Source organism: Pipra filicauda, unplaced genomic scaffold (assembly GCF_003945595.2).
Source record: "Pipra filicauda isolate LSUMZ 115617 unplaced genomic scaffold, ASM394559v2 scaffold11_size5308982_pilon, whole genome shotgun sequence".
Classification (NCBI taxonomy): domain Eukaryota; kingdom Metazoa; phylum Chordata; class Aves; order Passeriformes; family Pipridae; genus Pipra; species Pipra filicauda.
This window is the reverse complement of record NW_024103652.1, coordinates 4,862,577-4,880,295: the sequence shown is the minus strand read 5'-3', so window position 1 is coordinate 4,880,295 and position 17,719 is coordinate 4,862,577. Positions and strand designations below refer to the sequence as shown.

Genomic DNA, 17,719 nt, shown 5'->3' with positions numbered 1-17,719 from the left:
CTAAAATACTTCTTCTGCTTCTTCATCCTGATTGGGTGGTCTATAACTGACTCCTACCAGGATGTCTGCCTTGTTAGCCTTCCCCCTCATCCTTATCCATAGGCACCCAACCTTACCATCACTGTCTTTGAGCTCTGCAGTCAAAACGCTCCCTGAAGTACAGAGCCACGCCACCCCTCTCCTTCCCTGTCTGTCCCTTCTGAAGAGCTTATGACCATCACTGCAGCACTCCTGGTGTGGGACTCATCCCCCATTTCCGTGATGGCGAATACATCATAGCTCTCTGCACAGCCAGTGGCCCATGCTCCCCAGAGAAGTCTCCCAAGACTTCCCTGAGATCCACCATATTTACCATGGTTAACAAATGCAGAGCCACTACCTAGAACATGTTCCTGCCCTTCAGCCACTTCCACATGCATTCCTCAACCGCTGCAAGAATGAAGATTTGAACTTGGAAGTAAATCCAAGTAAATCCACCCTCTACTGAAAGCAAACGTCATTCAGGTGCACTTAGAGAGCTCCACCTTGGAATGGCACTTCCTTCCCCCCCTTGCCCCTGAGGACAGGTATTTATCCTTGCCTTGGTCTCTGGTCTGAAAGTTGGGAAAAAGAAAAAAAGAAGTAGAGGATATCCTTAGGGACTCTCCCCGTGAAATATGGTAGACACATTTCAGAACCTCCCCAGGAGCAGGCAGCTTTCTTTTTCTCCTTCATGGAGTTGTGTCTCCAAGCTAAAGGAGAACCTGCCTCAACAGCCTCCAGCCACCCTAAGTGCTGCTTTATCAGCTCACTGTCCTCTGCCCACCCATGACCAGTAACTGAAAAAACAGACAAAAGTCAGGACAAAATACGGAGCATGGAGTCTTCCTCCTCTGACAGGAGCAAACCAGCAGTGGAATGTTCACCTTCATTTCATCAGCATATCAAGTACAATGATACAAACTTATCTTTTGGCCTAGGAGATACCAATTTTTGAACTGTTGCAAATGTGTTATATTCTACCCTAAGATCTAGCTTAAAAGCCAAAGCTTACTGTTCTGTACAGCGCTTCTTACAACTGAAAAAAGTAACTCTTTACAGAATTTGGCAACAGCTTGGTCATAATTAGCATTTATTTGACTTTAATACAAAATACCATTAAAAACAAAACAAAAAAACCAAATCACCAAAAAAACCCCAAAACCCAGATTAACACTACATCTTCTCGTAAGTTAATTCATGGCCACATACAGTGCATGTCTTTTTATATGTGTCTTCATCTATGTTTTCTTCTGGTCCGTACTCATGCTCATGGATAGTAGCTGCTTTCTTCCACAAACTACTCCTCACAGCTCGGCGCAGTTCTAAAGAGATATACAAGAAAATGTTAGGATTTTAATAAATCTTAAATAACGTTTAATAAAACTCAAGCTAACCACCTTTCTGAGGCCTACAGATGACAAAACGCTTGCTGCCTGTCTTCCATAAATTTTGGGCAAGTATCTGCTCTTGCAAGAACAAGCTCTGACTTGCCTGGCAATCCTCACCTTGTCTGCTGTTTTCAAGGCTAAGAAGTACACTGGCATAGGATCTCACAGGCAAAGATTTTCCATCTGGACTAAGGACGTGTTGCTCACTGCCTTTTTACAAGAAGCCATTCAAAGGTATCCAAAAGGAGTTGGTGAAATGCAAAGGAAAAGTTTTTATAGAACACCTCATTTATTTTACATGACCAAGAGAGAGTCATTTTCATTCAGGTCACAGTGAGCCTCCCAAATGACTTGGCATTCTCTAAGCTTTATGCCCAATAATATGAGTTGCCTCTGCAGCATCTGCAGTGAAATCTGCAGGTTCTCCAGAGCGCACAGGCTGGCAGCAGAGCCCAAGATATCTTCCGGATGTTGCAAGCGGGTGGCAAGCATACTGAAGAGCAAAACATGGTCACATTTTGAGCCAAGCCATTCAGGCTGCAAACTTCGTCACGTTAAGGCCTGTACTTGCACTGAACTCTGGCACCTCGGCTACAGCCTGCTGCCAGTGCGTCTGTGCGCGGAACACCAATGGCCCAGAGGGGTTATTTGTGCAGCCTCAAGTTCTGCCTCCTCCAGACAACACCAGTACACCCAGCTGGAGCTTTCTGCCCCCACAGGTGTGGACCCAGAGGGAAACAGGGATGCTACAGGTCACAAAGAAAAGTTCCACCCATCAAATACTCTCCTAAATACTAAGTTCTCGGGAAAAAACCCAAGGATAATGTGCAGTAAAGACAGCGGTGGGGAATGAAGTGAGCAACGCTGGGAAAAGGCATTTTCTACTCTCATTTACGGTCACTCCACCCAAGGGCCTATCTATGACAGAAATGCCATAAAAACCTACGTCCTCCACAAGTCAAAAGAAACAGGAACAATCCATGGCACATTCTGGGTCATACCAAAAAATTAGAACACCAAAATGAACCATCATAACTGATTTGTCACATCACGTCCACAGGACAATAGGGTAATTCAGGTTGGAAGGGATCTCAATCCTACAGTCCAACCCTCTGCCCAAAATAGTCAGCTATGAGCTCACACCAGACCGCTCTAGTCTCATCTAGTTCTTGAAAAACTCCATTTTGCCACCCTGAAGACTTTCTCAGTACCTTAATCAGATGCAGACAGAGATTCAAACAAAACTGTACTTAATCTCAGGTACTGCAGTATATAACTTTAACCCTTTACCTTTAACCTTCTTATCAAACTTCTTCTGTTTCATCTTCTCTCTGCTGTCACGGCGGAGCTCCTTTGCTTCTTGCAATGCGTCTTCGCTACCCCACACTTCAAGTGAACGCTTGATTACCTACAGGATGGACATAAATGTCTTTTTTCCCCCCGAAATGATAAAAGTAAACTACTCTAACTTGCAAATTGCCAACCCAATCTTCTTCTGCCTTTGCCCTTGACCAACAAAATACTGCATTCCTTCCACAAGAAGAGGCAACGTTGATTTTTAGTGTCAGCTGGATGTAACCTGGGACCTCCCCGGTTAGGCAGGACTGATGATAAAGTTAAACCCAGCTCTAATTTAGCACATATTTCACTAAAGCAATAGCATTCCTATAAAAGCAGCAAACAAGAAACGACAAGAGTCCTGGAAAATCCGAAAATTCACTTGCTTTTCCTGCTGCCTCTGAGGGCAGAGCTGTGAACACAGCTACAAGGGGAGCAGCAGCTGCCCCATGCACTTCAGAGTAGCACCGAAAGGCCACGTGCTTCATGACTTGGAATTGTGCAACCCACTGAAGCTGCGCTCCATGAGCATTTTCAAAATGCTCTCAAACGCAGACATTTTCAAAAATTTGGACCACAACCATCTAACTCTAACAAGCTATGCATAACACACAGCTTTCACAAAATCATTCAGGCAGCAAGTAACACCATTTTGGCTACCAAAGTTGTACAAAGTAAAAAGAGGTCTAAAATCCAGTAAGTTTCTATACCTGCAGTTTTAAATAAAGTTTCATTTCACCCCATCGTGAATTATGAGGGTTTTTCTTCACAATGAATCTGAGCACCGGTTCCCTCTTGTCTAAGTCACAGTCTTTAAGGAGATACTCTTCTTTTGCTTCTGTCCTTGTTATAAGCTTATGTTTATCTTCAACATCTCTGTAAGATGTAAAATAATGATGAGAAAGCTACACCCTAAAACCACAGGTTATTAACACCTAAGTCCCCATCCCTTTCAACATTCCTGAAATACAGGTAGCCCTAATTCCCTCTGGTTTTTATGCATGCAAATAACTTTGGATTCCGACAGTCTAGCTAAACTCCAGGCTAGATTTACTGAACTGTTTGAAAATTCTCCCATTTGAGCAAACGCTGGCTGAGAAGCCTGCTCTTCTAGAAAGGCTCTTCAACTTTCTTACTAGAGGGAGTAACTGAAACGTAAAATTAGTATGAATAATTTTAGGTATTCACCTAACCCAGACGCAATCCAAGAGGACAAAAGTATAAGTATCAGCCTGACACATGGTCAAGAGAGAAAGAATGTGTAATGTGATACAGATCACCTGAGAATATACACTCCATATGCTTCTAGATCCTAGAAACTGATTAGCAACACAGAGCACTTGTTTCTATAATGCAAGACAGTAGGCAGAGGAACCATAACAGAAAGACCTTAAAAGACTGTAGCTTTCACCAGACAGATAATGAAAAATTGTAACCACAGCAGCATTTATGAGTTCATGGAAAAAATTACTTTTACGCAATCCTGACTGAAGTGCAACTTGAATTGCTTGAGCTGCCAAACGCTAAGTGCTAACAACAGTCATCAAGGAAGTACTGCTGTAAACGTAGCTTTACTAGAATTCAAAGTTCACAGTAACAGCTACTTCACCAAGGAGACTCTAGTGTTCAGCTGTTCAGTTGCAGGAACTTAGGTCGGAAGGAAAACTACTCCCAAGGCTTTAAGTCCTGTCCTTTACACTGTAACTTCCAGAGACACCACTTAGCCTGCAACGCCTGTGAACTGTCTACACCATGTGCACGCGCCCAGCCACTCCCTGCAGTAAAGGGGTTGGCTCCCAGAACCAACTCCAAGCTGCATTTTTTTTTTTCATTCACTCAATTCACTCTTACACACATGGATGGCTCGCTGCTGCAGTTGGTTTCATTGCCCTGGTTATCTTGATGGCCTTTGGAGCATTTTCTGTGTTAAAGATAAGAGCACAGAGACTACCTTCCGCTCAAGGTCGAACTTCTGCTTACCCTGCAGGCCAACCAGTAACCTCGCACAGGGGCTCTGCCCTTTGGCTGCTGTGCTCCCAGCCGGCTCCTGCTGACTAAGTACCAACTCCACTCAGGTTAAATCACTAGGACCACAAACATGCTCCTCCTAACCAATGTCTTACTTGAGAGCAGGTACTTGTGTTCCATCAGATTTTCAACAGGCTGTAATGTGCAGCCAGACATAACTTTTCACACTGACAAATGCACCAGCCGTTCTTACGACATGTCGTATGAAAAGCCACTGATGTCCCCTATGCTAAGGCAGGCTTACAAGACACTGCTGTGTTTTAATTCCATAATGGAAAATACACAGGGCATCAGTCAACCTTACTTTTTTTATCCAAGTTACGAAATGTCTCTTTTGATGACAGCCTTTTTAATAAACACCGTAACTCACTGAATTATGGCCAGAAATCTTTTTATGTAAAATAGTGCTTCTCTCTCCTGATTATTTGTAATACCTGCAATTATCACATGTTGCCCAATCAAAGTGCTGCATAAGGTAGGAGTCCATGAATTCTTTGCCACAGTCTCCACAGATGAGATAGTCAAATTCTAGTACGGGTGCTAATGGAAAAAAATATTTTTTAAAGGGACTACAATGATAAAAACAAGCATCTAGAATTGGTATTACAGGCAATTTTACTAAAATTCACATTATAGCATGTTACAGACTAGTTTCACTCTAATAAGTTTTCCAGAATGATACAGTACAAATTCAAACCTGTTACCATACAATCCCATCTCTGCCGGTACGTTTCTGTTCTCGTTCAGGAGTTCAGTTTTAAGAACTTGATTTCAACATTCAAATTCACACATTTGTTTTTAACTTAGCCATTGTTAAAAAAAATCCCATTTCCCCACTAAGTACTTCATATCCCCTCCTTCCACTTCCTCTGTTCTGACCCTCCCAAAAATATGTCCTCATTCATAGAGGACACGCGGGTAAGAACATGAGGAAGCAAAGAAAGGGATGCATTTTAAAGAGGGTGGCTAAAGCAGGAAACTACAGGAGCTGCGCCGGCATTGTAGTTCTCTCAGCCCTGCTCCAGTTTTTTTCCTAGCTCAGCCACACCTGCCTCTCCCTAAATGTGCTCAGTGGAGGCCTGGGGCAGTTGGCAAGGTTCTTGTCCGTTCCAGCTGGCAGAAACGGAGGTGGATGGCCAGAGAGCTGCTAGGAGTGGAATGGGGATGGAGCTCCACTACAATCCTCTCCCCAAGCCCTCTCAGCACTGCTCCAAGCCCAGACTCATCTCAGCGCCAGCCATCACTTCTGGGCGCATCCTCAACGGGCGGATCACCTCCAGCGTCATCACCATCTGCTTTATGTTCCATGGGACACCAAGAAACACCGATTCACAGAACAACAGCTATAAGGAACATTCTTTGAACGGTAACATCGGAGTTCTAGCAAAAAATTCACATTTCCATACAGTTTTGAGATCCAAAAGTAAGGCAATGCTGTGGAATTTCAAGAACACCTGAAGCAGAAGATTAATGGTTGACATGCAGCACCATACATTTTAATTGCGTTTGCATTTATAGCAGATCCGATCCAGTAAAGTCGACATTTTATGTAAATTCCGTCCTACTAGCGACAGCCGGATGCTCAGTACTTCACACAGTCATTTCATCCTCTTACATCACATTCCATCATTTAAGGCAGTGCTCCCGAACACGAAGACATTTTATTAAGACAATGACGTTATGAATTACACAGCAAAAAATACCCCCCGTGCAAAGGCATCCCAGATCTACTTTAATTTATTGTTAAACGTTAGCCCATCAAAAGAAGCAGGGCTGCTAATTGTTTACACTGCTAATGAAAGCTGGTGCTGATTTCTAACAAAGAGATACACTGCACCAACAGCCCCGCAGCTGATTCAAGCAGAACAAAGCAAGACAAAGACAATCCCAGAGAAGAAAGTGGATCTATTTTGGGACCCTTACTTCTCTATTTGCTTTTTTGGAGGGGAGAATATCGCAAGGCAATGTGCTGAAATTCTCCACCGAACGATCGGTAACTTGGCGCCAGCACGTTTTATAACGATAAAAGCTGGCACTGCAGCAGCGCTCCGGTTTTGGCACAAACCACATCAACCCCAAAATTCCCAGAACCGACGAAGCCGCGCAGGTTTACTATAATGTCGGTCTAAAAATTCTAATTCCCCGAAAGATATAATGGAAATAACGTTTATAGGGGGGAAAAAAAAAATTAAAAACGTGCTATACCCAAGGGCACTGGCTGTGTCCCACTTCCGCGGCTTAAAATTCTTCATTTTTAATTACCGAGCCGATTTAATGCTATAGCCGATTTAATGCTGAAAAGAATCGGACGCGCCACTAATCGAGCACATCCAGAAAAACGTGTGAAAGAGGAAGAGAGGAAAAAAAGAAAAGGGTAAAAAACGAAATAAAAAAAAAAAAAAAAAAAAAAAGACGGAAAGGAGGTAAAAAAGCCCGGGAAAAAAAAAAAAAAAAGGGCGCCCATCCATCCATCCCGCCCTGCTGGCGCGGCCGGAGCCGGCTCACTGTCGCCCCCGCGCCTTCCTGCCCTCCCCCGCCAGCCCCGCGCACGCGGTGGCGACGCCTCCTCCCGCCGCCTCCCCGCCAAACGCCCGCCGCTCCCTATAGGCTTTTAATTTTTTTTTTTTTTTTTATTACCGGGTGTGTGCACGATCTTCTCGCCGGCGCCGGGCTCTTCCTTCTTCTCCTCGTCCTCCTCCTCCTGTTCCAGGAAGAATCCCCCTCCCGTGTCCACGACCTTGGGGAGGGCCCGCGCCCGCGCGCCGCCGCCGCCTGCGGGAGCACAAACGAGGCGGGTGCTGCGTTAAAGCGCCGCCGCCGCCGCCGCCAGGGGGCGCGCGCGGCCGCCCCCGCCGCGCCGCGCGCGCGAGGCGGGGGGCCGCGCGGAGAGCGCGCGCGTGCGAGGGCCCCCCCCCTCCCCCACACGTGTGGGGGGGAGGGGGGGCCCTCGCGCGCCGCGGCGGCGGTGGATTCTCCCCCCCCACCCCACCACCTTCTTCTTCTTCTTCTTCTCCTCCTTCTTCCCGCCGCCCCCCCACCACCACCACGCCGCCCCCGCCGCCTCAAGCACAGCGGCGGCCCCCCCACCCCCACCTCTTCCCCGCCTTTCCCCTCCCAAAATCCCCCCTGAAAAAGGAGAAAAAGGGGCGCGGGGACTCGCCCGTTCCGCCGCCGCCGCCGCCATCCGACCTGCGGCAGGGTAGGGCCGGGCCGCCAGCCGCGCCTGCCGCAGTGCCAGCGCCCGCTGCCGGTTCCGCTCAATCTTCGCCAGCGCCGCCGCCGAGAGGTGCGGCCGCTCGCCCGCCGCCGCCGAAGCGTCCTGGTCGTGGTCCTGGTCGCGGTGCGGGGCCGGGGCCGCGCCCGCCATGGCGGCGGCGGCGGGAGCGGCGGAGCCCCGCGGTCCCCCCCGCTCCGGCTGCCGCTCTCGCCCTTCCCCTCGCCGAGCCGCCGCCGCACTGCGCCTGCGCAGGGCGAGGGGCGGGGGTGGCCACCGAAGGGGCGAGGCCGCCCGCGCAGGCGCGGAGCCGCCGCCCCGCCCCCTCCCCGCGCGCCGCCAGGGCGGGGGCCCCGCCCCGCCGCCGCCGCGCGGGGCGCGCCGGGAGGGCGCGCGGGGGGGGAGGGGAGGGGGGGCCGCGCGCGCTGCTCGGCGGCGGGGCGGGGCACGCGGCCCGCGTGGCACGCGGGGGGGGCGAGGTGCGCTCGCGGGGCCGGGGGGGGCCCGGAATCGGACCGGGGGTGGGCGGCGGGGACCGGCCCCGGGATCCGGATCGGGATCGGGGTCAGGATTGGGACCGGCATGGCGGACCGACGGGACGGGGGGGGGGGCGGGGGGGGACTGGGGGAGGGGAGTCGATGATGACCCTGCGCTTTCCGCACCGTCCCCCGCCTCGGGCCCGAGCGGCCCCGTGGAAAAAAAAAAAAAAAAAAAAAAAAAAAGCCATAAATCCCGCCCCGCCCGGCAGGAATTCCTCAGCAGCGTCACCCAGCAATGCCCCTTTTGTCCGCCCGGCCCGGCCCCGCCACAGCCCTGCGCAGGGCTGGTACCCGGCCGGAAACGGCCCCGGCCACGTTTTCTGCCCAGAAAACTGCTGGATCCCTGTCCCCGTTTGTGCTCCCGCTGTTCGCAGCCCCCGGTGGTCCCAGCCTCGCTCGGCACCGGGAAAGAGAGCTTTCCGACCGAAATCCCCGTCCCTGCCTTTCATGGTCGCGCGTGTTCGGCGCAGGATAAATGGAGGCTGCAGCCTTCCCTATAGACGAGGGGCGCGCAAATGGCTTTGTCATGCAAATGTGGCTCTAAGCCACCTTCTTGTAAAGCCACTTAATGCCGAGCAGCCAGTGATCCTCGCCCGCCCGTCAGGCAGCGCCTGCCCTGTCCTTGAAGGAACGGAAATGGAGGCACTGGCACAGATGCATGGTCCCTGCCTCCATGCTGAATCGGGATGACCTCACAGCGCAGGGAGAAGCCTCCCATTCCCTCCCCCCCCCCCCCCCCCCAAGAGGTCTCTCTCTTCCGCGAAACTAAACTAGTTTCCTGCCAGCCTTTCCCTGCTGCTCCCAGAGTACTGTCCCCCGTTCCTCTCCGTTCGAACGCCCGGTAATTACCTGCACGGATTGGGTTTCTCCCGTGTCCTGAAACATTTTATTTCCTTTTAGCATGTCGTCCTCGCTTGGCATTAACTTTCGACAACAGCCAGCAGAGTGTGCTGTGAACGCTGTGTAAAGAATATCCTGCTTCTGGGAAATTTTTATATATTTACATATATGTACAGAAATGCAGATGAAGACATTTTAAGTGGTTCTAATACTTGCACGAGTGGTATGTAGTTCCTCCCATCAATTAAAATACTTCTCTTGTCGCAGATCACACAGCCTCTTCCTTAAAAATTAATAGCCAAGTCATACTAAACCGTCTGCTTTCAGCAAGATTGCTTTCCAGTGTTTGTATAAAGTTGGAAAAGTGCCACAATGGAGATGTCCAAATACCTTTCACAGTCAGAGAGAAGGATCTAGAACACAAGGTATTTAATAGATGAAAATGCAAATCATTACCCCAGCCTACAGGAAGTAGCTTATGCAATTATACAGTATGAGCATACATTTCTCCAACCTCGTCACTCCCTCCTTTGGACTTACTTAGTGACAGTGGAGTTACAAACAGATTAATAAATACATTAGAAATAAGTGAAATAAAAAGATTCAAGAAAAGTGTTTACTAGATGACTTGGAAATGCGATTGTTTGCTCGAAAAGCAAACACGCATATGCTTGTGTTCCTTGTATTATTCTGATGTCAATTTCTTTTTCCTTGTTTTGTAGGAGCAGACATTTAGGGAGGAGTGAACTTTTGAGTTGTGCTTGTGGGGTAACAAATAGTTCTGTATCATTCACAAACTAAAACTGCATTAAAGCAAAGCCAAGTATGAGACCCTGTGGAAGGGTTTTTAAGGGCAGAAGGACATTGTTGTTATGCAACCAAACTGGAATTAGGATTAAAAGGAAATCAGAATACATAAACAAAAACAAATTCAGAGGCAAGGCATTCAAATAAAATTGGCTGTGGGGTGCAACTATCTAAGCAGTGCAGTTAATGCTTTATTAAGTGAAACTGTTTTAGAAACATATACTAGAGGTTTGAGATTTTTTTCTTTTTCACGGGATCAGTGTGACTGGGCAATCAAAGGAGAATATTCTCCCCAGCTCTGCTTCCGATCAGAATGAATCAAATACAGCGCTTCTAATTTTCACGGTCATGAGAAGGTAATAAAACTAATAGTTATGTATTAGCAAGGCATTACAAACTATTTCATATGCACTGCTCTGGTCATGCTTAATAATACTCATGCTTAATATTAAGCACACGTGGCTTAACAGGTGCACATGAGTTAATAATCATAATGGTATCTGTGTTTTACACAGTTTTTCGGGTGCTGTATGCCAAGTAATACCAAGTATTGCTTGGCTGCTAGTAGCCATATATTAAAAGGTAGACTGTTAATTGGCAAGCATAGACATGCATTATTTCATAGCCACAGAGACCAGCACCAGTGAGTAGTCGAGCACAAGAAGGCAGCTAAGCAGTGCTTCACAATTCATCACTCCCATGGAGGAAACAGCGAGCAGCAAGATGAGAAGTTTGCTGACTCTGCAAAACTTTTTTAAGTTAGCAGGATTGAGGGTCATTTGTAAAGAATTGAGGGTGATTAAGCAGTAAAAAATAGATTAAATACAGGGTAGGTAAGTGCAAGATGATGTGTGCGCCGAAACCCAGTCCTAACTTCACGTAAAAGATAGGAATACCTACAATGGTTGCTGCCACCCAGGAGTGAGACTTTTAAGTATGTGTGGCCTGCATGAACATCAGCTTGGTGTTTGGAAAAAGCACATTTTAAGGAAAGGGACAGAGAACAAAAGAAGGACCATATTTATGGCAGTCCAGAAGTCTGTGCTGAGTTTGCATGATGAGCACTGTTCCCTGGTGGGTTTCCTGCTTTTTAGAAAGAAAATGCTGGAACTAGAAAAGAATAACAAGGATGCTTAGCTGTCTGACTTTGTGTCCCTTGAAAGCGACAGTTGAGTAGGATTGGCGTTCTCTCTCAAGAGGGAGGACGCCTGAGGCCTGTTACATCCTGAGTAACTTGGAGAGGTTGGATAGTGACTGACTTTTTGAGTACAAACCACCAGATTTGTGATAATGGGAGCCAGGCCTTAAATAAACAAAGGAGATGTTCTTCCTGCAGTGTGTTTCTGAATGGCATGTTGGGTACAGGGTGTTTCTCTGGGGTGCAGTGCAGGGAAGATTGGACAAGTATTAGGAAGAGGCTGTGTTGAGAGTTAATGAATGAACACCCCCTCACACTCAGGAAATTCCCAGAGCTAAAAGCAGTTGGAAGCTGTGGGAGTGTTGCAGAGAAGATATCATGTATTTGCCTTGCTTTTCCTCTTCCTTTGACGTTGGCCTGTGGCCTGTGGTGGAAACAGGATGTTGGACTGAATGAGTTCTTCATCCGAGGCAATGCACCTCTTCCTCTGTATTCATGGAGGATCAAGCTGAAACACCTGGAGCCACATAATAACGTTAAGCCTGTGTGATGGGGTTCTTTCAAACCAGACTCAATATTCATCTGTACCCAGAGTATTATAGAGCAACTGCTGGGCTACATATTTCTGTTTTGCCTCACGATACACTTATATCTCTGTGTCCACAAAGTCTTAGTAGCAATATGCATACAGTTGCATTGCAGTTGCATACCTACAACCAAACCATCTTTTTGTCCTTCCTCGGTAGAAAACATTTGTTCCACGAGGAACAGACCTAACGGTCTTACTTTTCTGTGAGTTTTTCTTTTGAAGGAGCAGCTGTGAAGAAAAATCTCTTTATCCCCTCCCCCCCTCTCCCTCTCCCTTTGTTTGATGGTTCAGGTGATAGCATCAGTTTTAGCCACACTTGAATTCAGTAGCCAGCAACTGACCAGCTAATACACACAGGCTGTTGGGTTGCTGCCTCTTAGCATGACTAAGGCATTGGATTTTGTCCAGTGATTTCAAATGCTTTTTGAATGGGAGAGAACAGTTCAATTGTGTCCTTAGGGATGTAAGACAAAAAACTACCATGCCCTTTGTGATTTTATTCTCATCAGGTTTTTGGTTTCATACACCCATTTCTTACATTACCTTAAATAAATAAATGGAGAAGTATTTCTGGCTTCTTGGTGAAAAAGAAGCACGTGACCTATGAAAAATGGAGTGAACTTGTTAAAACCAGACAGTGCACCTGCTTGGATTTGTACGTTCTCTCTCTGAATTCACCTATGCTGTAGCTCGAGGATCAGGAAATACACAGTGAATCATCCTGTTGGACAGAATGGGACATGCAGAGTAAATTAAGTTTGTCATATCTCCGTGAGATTTTCTCCTTTGCTCACTACCTGTAGGAGGGGATTTTCTTAGTAATGTGACCTGTCTTCACGCTCCATTTATTGTACCCCAATTGATGTATGTAATCTTGGTTGAACAGACAGATAATGGGGTAAACACCTAAAGTGTTGAATGCCTGAGCAACAGATCTGAAAAGAACAGGTAGGCAAGAACCAAAGTGCAAATGTTTAGAGACAAAAATCGGCATTCTTCTCTGACAGGAGATCTTAATGCAAGTTTGTTACCATTTTCTCCTTACAGGAGATGACAGAATGTGAAATTAAAGTGTAAATATCTTTTATTTGCTAGCGTTGTACGTGACTTTTCTGTTTTATTCTCTTTACTGAATAGGACTTTAATATATTTGCTTTTAATATCAATAAAAAACACTGGTTTCATATCTGTGAACAGCAAAGTGTCAAGGCATGATGAAAAAGTGCTGCTTTTTACTGTTTCAGAGATTGCTACAAAGCTGGCTACACACTTTTGTGGTTGATTGGCAATCCAGAAAGAGATATCCTCTTTCAGTATTTTACCAGAAAAGACTCATCTTTCTCTTCCATGCACACAAAGAGTGGGAAACCGTGTCCAAACAGCAAACAAGTTCTGTAACTGTGGCACGGCAGCCTTGACGATTTGGTATCTTCGATACAAAGCATAAAACCACTGGAGGAAAATACTTCCTTTTTTCTGAAACTAAGGTACTGGGATTATTCTTGCCCCACCAGAAATGGGCTTTGAAGACCTGTCTCAACTGTAATAAAGTCGAACTATTCAGGTTTTGGGGCCTTTTTTTCAAATGTGCAAGGCTTATCATGTGTAGGAATAGTCACGTATCACGTAAAAGGAATCTATATATTGGCAGATTTATTCTCCCTCTCAATATTCCTATCCGGACAGTTACTTAATCCATGCAAGAACTTTCCTGTAGCAACTAGAAACATTAAGAGACTTTGCCCAAGGCTTTTGTCACTTTGTCTTTTTATTTAGAGGATGTCGAGCATTTGCGAGACAGAAAATAGGTACATCATCTGTTATATTAATCCCCAAGACATGAGCTCTAGCTGTATTGAGGGTGAAAGACTGAGTGTTCTGGAGAAAAGTGTAAAATTCTGGCCTTCCCGAAGTATTTAAGGAGATGGGAAAGATAAGTACGTATGAAGAAATACTTCAAATTTCTGCTTTATATCATTCAGTGTATTATACTTTTTTTTTTTTTTTGTAAGCTATACCATAAAGAGGTTTATTTTTTTACTGTTGCTTCCAAGGCAGCCTGACTTGTTCCTTGTGAGAGTAGCTGGAAGGGAGAACCATAAAACAGCTGACAAAGTCTCATGTAGCAAGAAAATCATATCCCAGTTACCAGGATTTAAGCAAGATAAGTCTCTTCTGGTCCTTGCAAATCTCTACAAAACATTTTGATGCCATTGTCCACAGGTTTGATCAGATCTCTCTTTCCAATTTGTTTCCCTAATGTTAGCTGCATACATATGATAAGTTCATCTCACAGTGTTGTCCATATGCACCACTAGGCCTGTGACCAGTTCAGGCTGCTGAAGCACAAAAGGAGAAGGAGAATGTGGAATTGATCCTAATGACTGGACCATGCATTTTAGGTTCACACCAACCTCCCTGTGAGAGAAATACAGAGTCAGCATATGGCTTAAGCCCCCTAGGAATGCAGGACCAGTGGGAGGTGCTTCTGAGGGACTGGGCCATCTACAGAATTTGAATATTGAACATAATCCTGATGCATCCTCTCAGCATGACCAGAAAATAATTTCTGATCAGGGTCTTCACTTGCTACCTAGATTTCTTCAGTTAATTGATTTTCTTGTCTTATTTTTGCTTCCCCTCCCCCCCACCACAGGAAAGCCTTTCCAGAAAGAAGAACAATGACCACAGCAATTTAACATGTGACATTAACTGATTTCTCTTTTGGAACGGGGAAAAATGGATTCCAAAGGTTTTAATACCTGTGATTAATTTGAAAGTGTTCATAAGTGAAGTAAAATAAAAAGAGTTGCTGATGCCCCTTTGAGACATTTATTACATTCCTGTGTTACTTCCCCTTCATCCAAATGTTTCTGGGTAAGCTGTTGAAGTCAAACTTTTGGGTAGCAGCAGCAAGGTAAAGCCAGATACTCCCTTTTGTTTTTGAGGTTGGTTTGCTCTCTTTCAGAATTTGCTTTCTTTTTAGCATAGGTACACTGAGCTTTGCCATTCGATAGTACTTTTTTTTTTTTTTTTTTTTTTGGAAGAGCGTGATATGTCCACGTATTGCTCATAGCTTGGGAAGTTCTTTGTGAAGAAAAATAAAGAGTTTTTTCTCTTTCTGACCAGATTTAAGATCTAGTTAGTGATTTTGGAATCTAGTTAGTGATCTAGTGACACGGCACTTTTGTTGCAAGAGACTGCACTTCTTTGCTTTTTGCTCAGCCAGGGTTTACTTTACAACAGTGGTCAACGGCTCCCAGTTTTCAACATCCCCTCTGAATTTGGAGGCAATGAAACTGTTCACCATCAAATGAAAGTATCCTCACCTGTCTAGGAAAGCATCCTGTCTAGCACTTGACTGTTCCCTGACCGAGATCTGACACACTCACCTGCCAGCCACTGCAGCTGATGCACCACTGGTACAGTCCAATGCCAGGTGGGATGTGTTACTCTCTCACGAGTCTGCATGTGCTCTGTTTCTCTAGGGTGTGTCAGCATGGTTAAACTCAACCAGCTTGAATTTTATCTGTCAAAGTTTGGATCTTCCTCAAGCCCCATTTTTTCATTTCTTGTTTTTCCAGTTTGGGGGGGTGGGGGTTGTGGTTCTGAACGTTCCACATTTTCCTAAATTATGTTTGAAATATTTTCATGAGTTTCACCTTTTTTTTTTTTCTTTTCTTTTCTGAGAAAGCAAAAAAAGCAGAGTTGGTGAAGTCCCAGCATCATCTCACAGATTCATTAACTTCTACCTCGGAGTCCTACTGAAGTCTGAAAGTGCCTGTACAAATCATCTCAAAAATCCCTGGACTTGGACTGTTTATCTGCACTAGCCACTCCATCTCTTCTCTGAACAATGTAATTTCTCATGGTACATTCGAAAGTACTGGAATACTTTATAACCAATGTCCTAATTTCCTGAGACTGTCCCTGCTGTTGTCCATAGAAGTGGTGTTCTAGGACATTTTAGTGCTGTGTTGTACAACCTCAGTTTTTTCCCTAATACCCTGATAATCTGCATACTTTCCTTTTTTGTGTTATCATTCCACTAACTGACTTCACAGCGCTACTTCTTACTTTTCCCAAAGCGTTTGCTCAGAATTACACACTGCAGTAATCTTGTATACAACATAAAATGGTCCTAACTCAGGCAGAATCCTGGCTGCAAATTTCCTCATACGGGACATTGGTTCTCTTGACTCACACGTTTACGTGGCAAATCCCAGAGGGCCCATCCGGTAAGTAGTATGCTCTCGTGGTAGCGGATAACAAGTTTTAGTTACTAACTTGATCATGCAATATGATGATTAAATTTAGATCAGTGTGAAACTAATATGATATGGCAAATTCTTGTGCTGTGGTACATGTCTGGGGGGCGTGTTTGGAAATTAAATGCAGACAAAGCATGCTTGCTGGCTACTTGGCACTCAAGATATTCTTCCTAATCTGCTTTTGTAAAGACTCGATCCAACTGTCTCTTATCTTTGACAGTTTCTCATGCTATAACTCTCATATAGCTTAACTAAAGCTAATTTGACTGAAGCTGCCGTAAGTCACGCGTACATTTCCCCCTACTACTTGTGTTCTGATGGTGTTTTATGTTTAATGACTATCAGATACTAATTTCTCTATTCTAGTAAATGCTATACTTAGGAATCTTAAGCTATGGTTAAATGGGAAGTCTTCATGTTTCATCATTGCTGCAGAGAAGTGAAACAGATCTGTAAAAAATGTAAAAAATTACTCATTTTTACAGTAGCCACACTGCATTTGTCTCAACAGAGCTTTATGCAGCTGTACATTAATTCCATCCTCTGTAATAGTTTTTGCTAAGTTCTCTGGTATGGAGACCAGACTTACTGCTCTATCATTTTTTGTATCCTACCTGAAGGTTTCCTTGCCAGTTTTGAAAATGGCAGCCTTAAGCTGCATGAAGTGTTAAAATATTTTTATCAATTGCATAGAATTTTTGGTGACTAAGCGAGATAAAACCTTGCAGTTGTGCCTGTTAGGCAGATATAACAAGAATAACGTACAGCACCTTCATGTGCATTTTTAAATAAACTTTCTGGGCACAGTGTTGGCATGACAAAGCAGATACATTAACAGCTTACCATAAAAGAGTAAATTAACATCCGTGATAATGACCACAAGAGGGTGCTCTTAATTACTGTTCCGTGAGTGCCGTTGGACTTCCATCCTCAGAATCAACGGAACAACTAAGTTTAACGCTTATAAAAAATAAAATGAATTAGTCATAAGTGGAATCTAGCTAAGTTATTTGAAACTGACCATTACGCTTGGTCATATAATCCCCACCCAAATACACTTTCCTCTAACTTGAAGCTAAACCTGACAATATCTTCAGCTTCTCTTTAATGTGTGGTTTTTTTTGCATTAACACAGCTGTAAGAATAGCAAGAATTTTGAATTTTCATTTACTTTAGTTACAAGTCTCACACCTACAAAGTACACAATAAAATGTTTAGTATTTGATACAAAAGCCAATTTCCAAATGAAAAGACGTCCAGGTCTTTTCCAAAAAAGAAAAAGAATTTCAGTGTTTGGTACTGCAAGGGCTGCAGTTGGATTTTTGCACTGAGCCACCTATTGCAAAAGGCATCGATTTGGCTTTCCATCTTCTTAGTAATTTAATCAGTGAAATTGGACAAGTAACTTGCTGCTGCTTTTTCAAAGACACCTCATTTTCCAGGTCCCAGAATCTATCATTTCTTTTGTGAGTTTTATGCCTCTGTTTCCCTGTGTGTAAAATGAGAGTATATCCAGCTTGGTTTTAAAATGCCAGTGAAATTCCTG

General features: G+C 45.0%; 1 protein-coding gene across 1 annotated transcript; it reads right to left on the bottom strand.

The window, feature by feature from the left end:
* Nucleotides 1–1,082: 1,082 nt before the first annotated feature.
* On the bottom strand, nucleotides 1,083–8,228 carry XPA (XPA, DNA damage recognition and repair factor). The gene is made up of 6 exons (XM_027748074.2): nucleotides 7,965–8,228; nucleotides 7,413–7,547; nucleotides 5,210–5,315; nucleotides 3,458–3,623; nucleotides 2,700–2,817; nucleotides 1,083–1,343 (listed from the first exon to the last, which is right to left on the bottom strand). Exons 1-6 carry the CDS (start codon nucleotides 8,140–8,142, stop codon nucleotides 1,195–1,197), a joined length of 852 nt encoding a protein of 283 aa, XP_027603875.1. The 5' UTR covers nucleotides 8,143–8,228; the 3' UTR covers nucleotides 1,083–1,194.
* Between the last annotated feature and the right edge of the window lie 9,491 nt (nucleotides 8,229–17,719).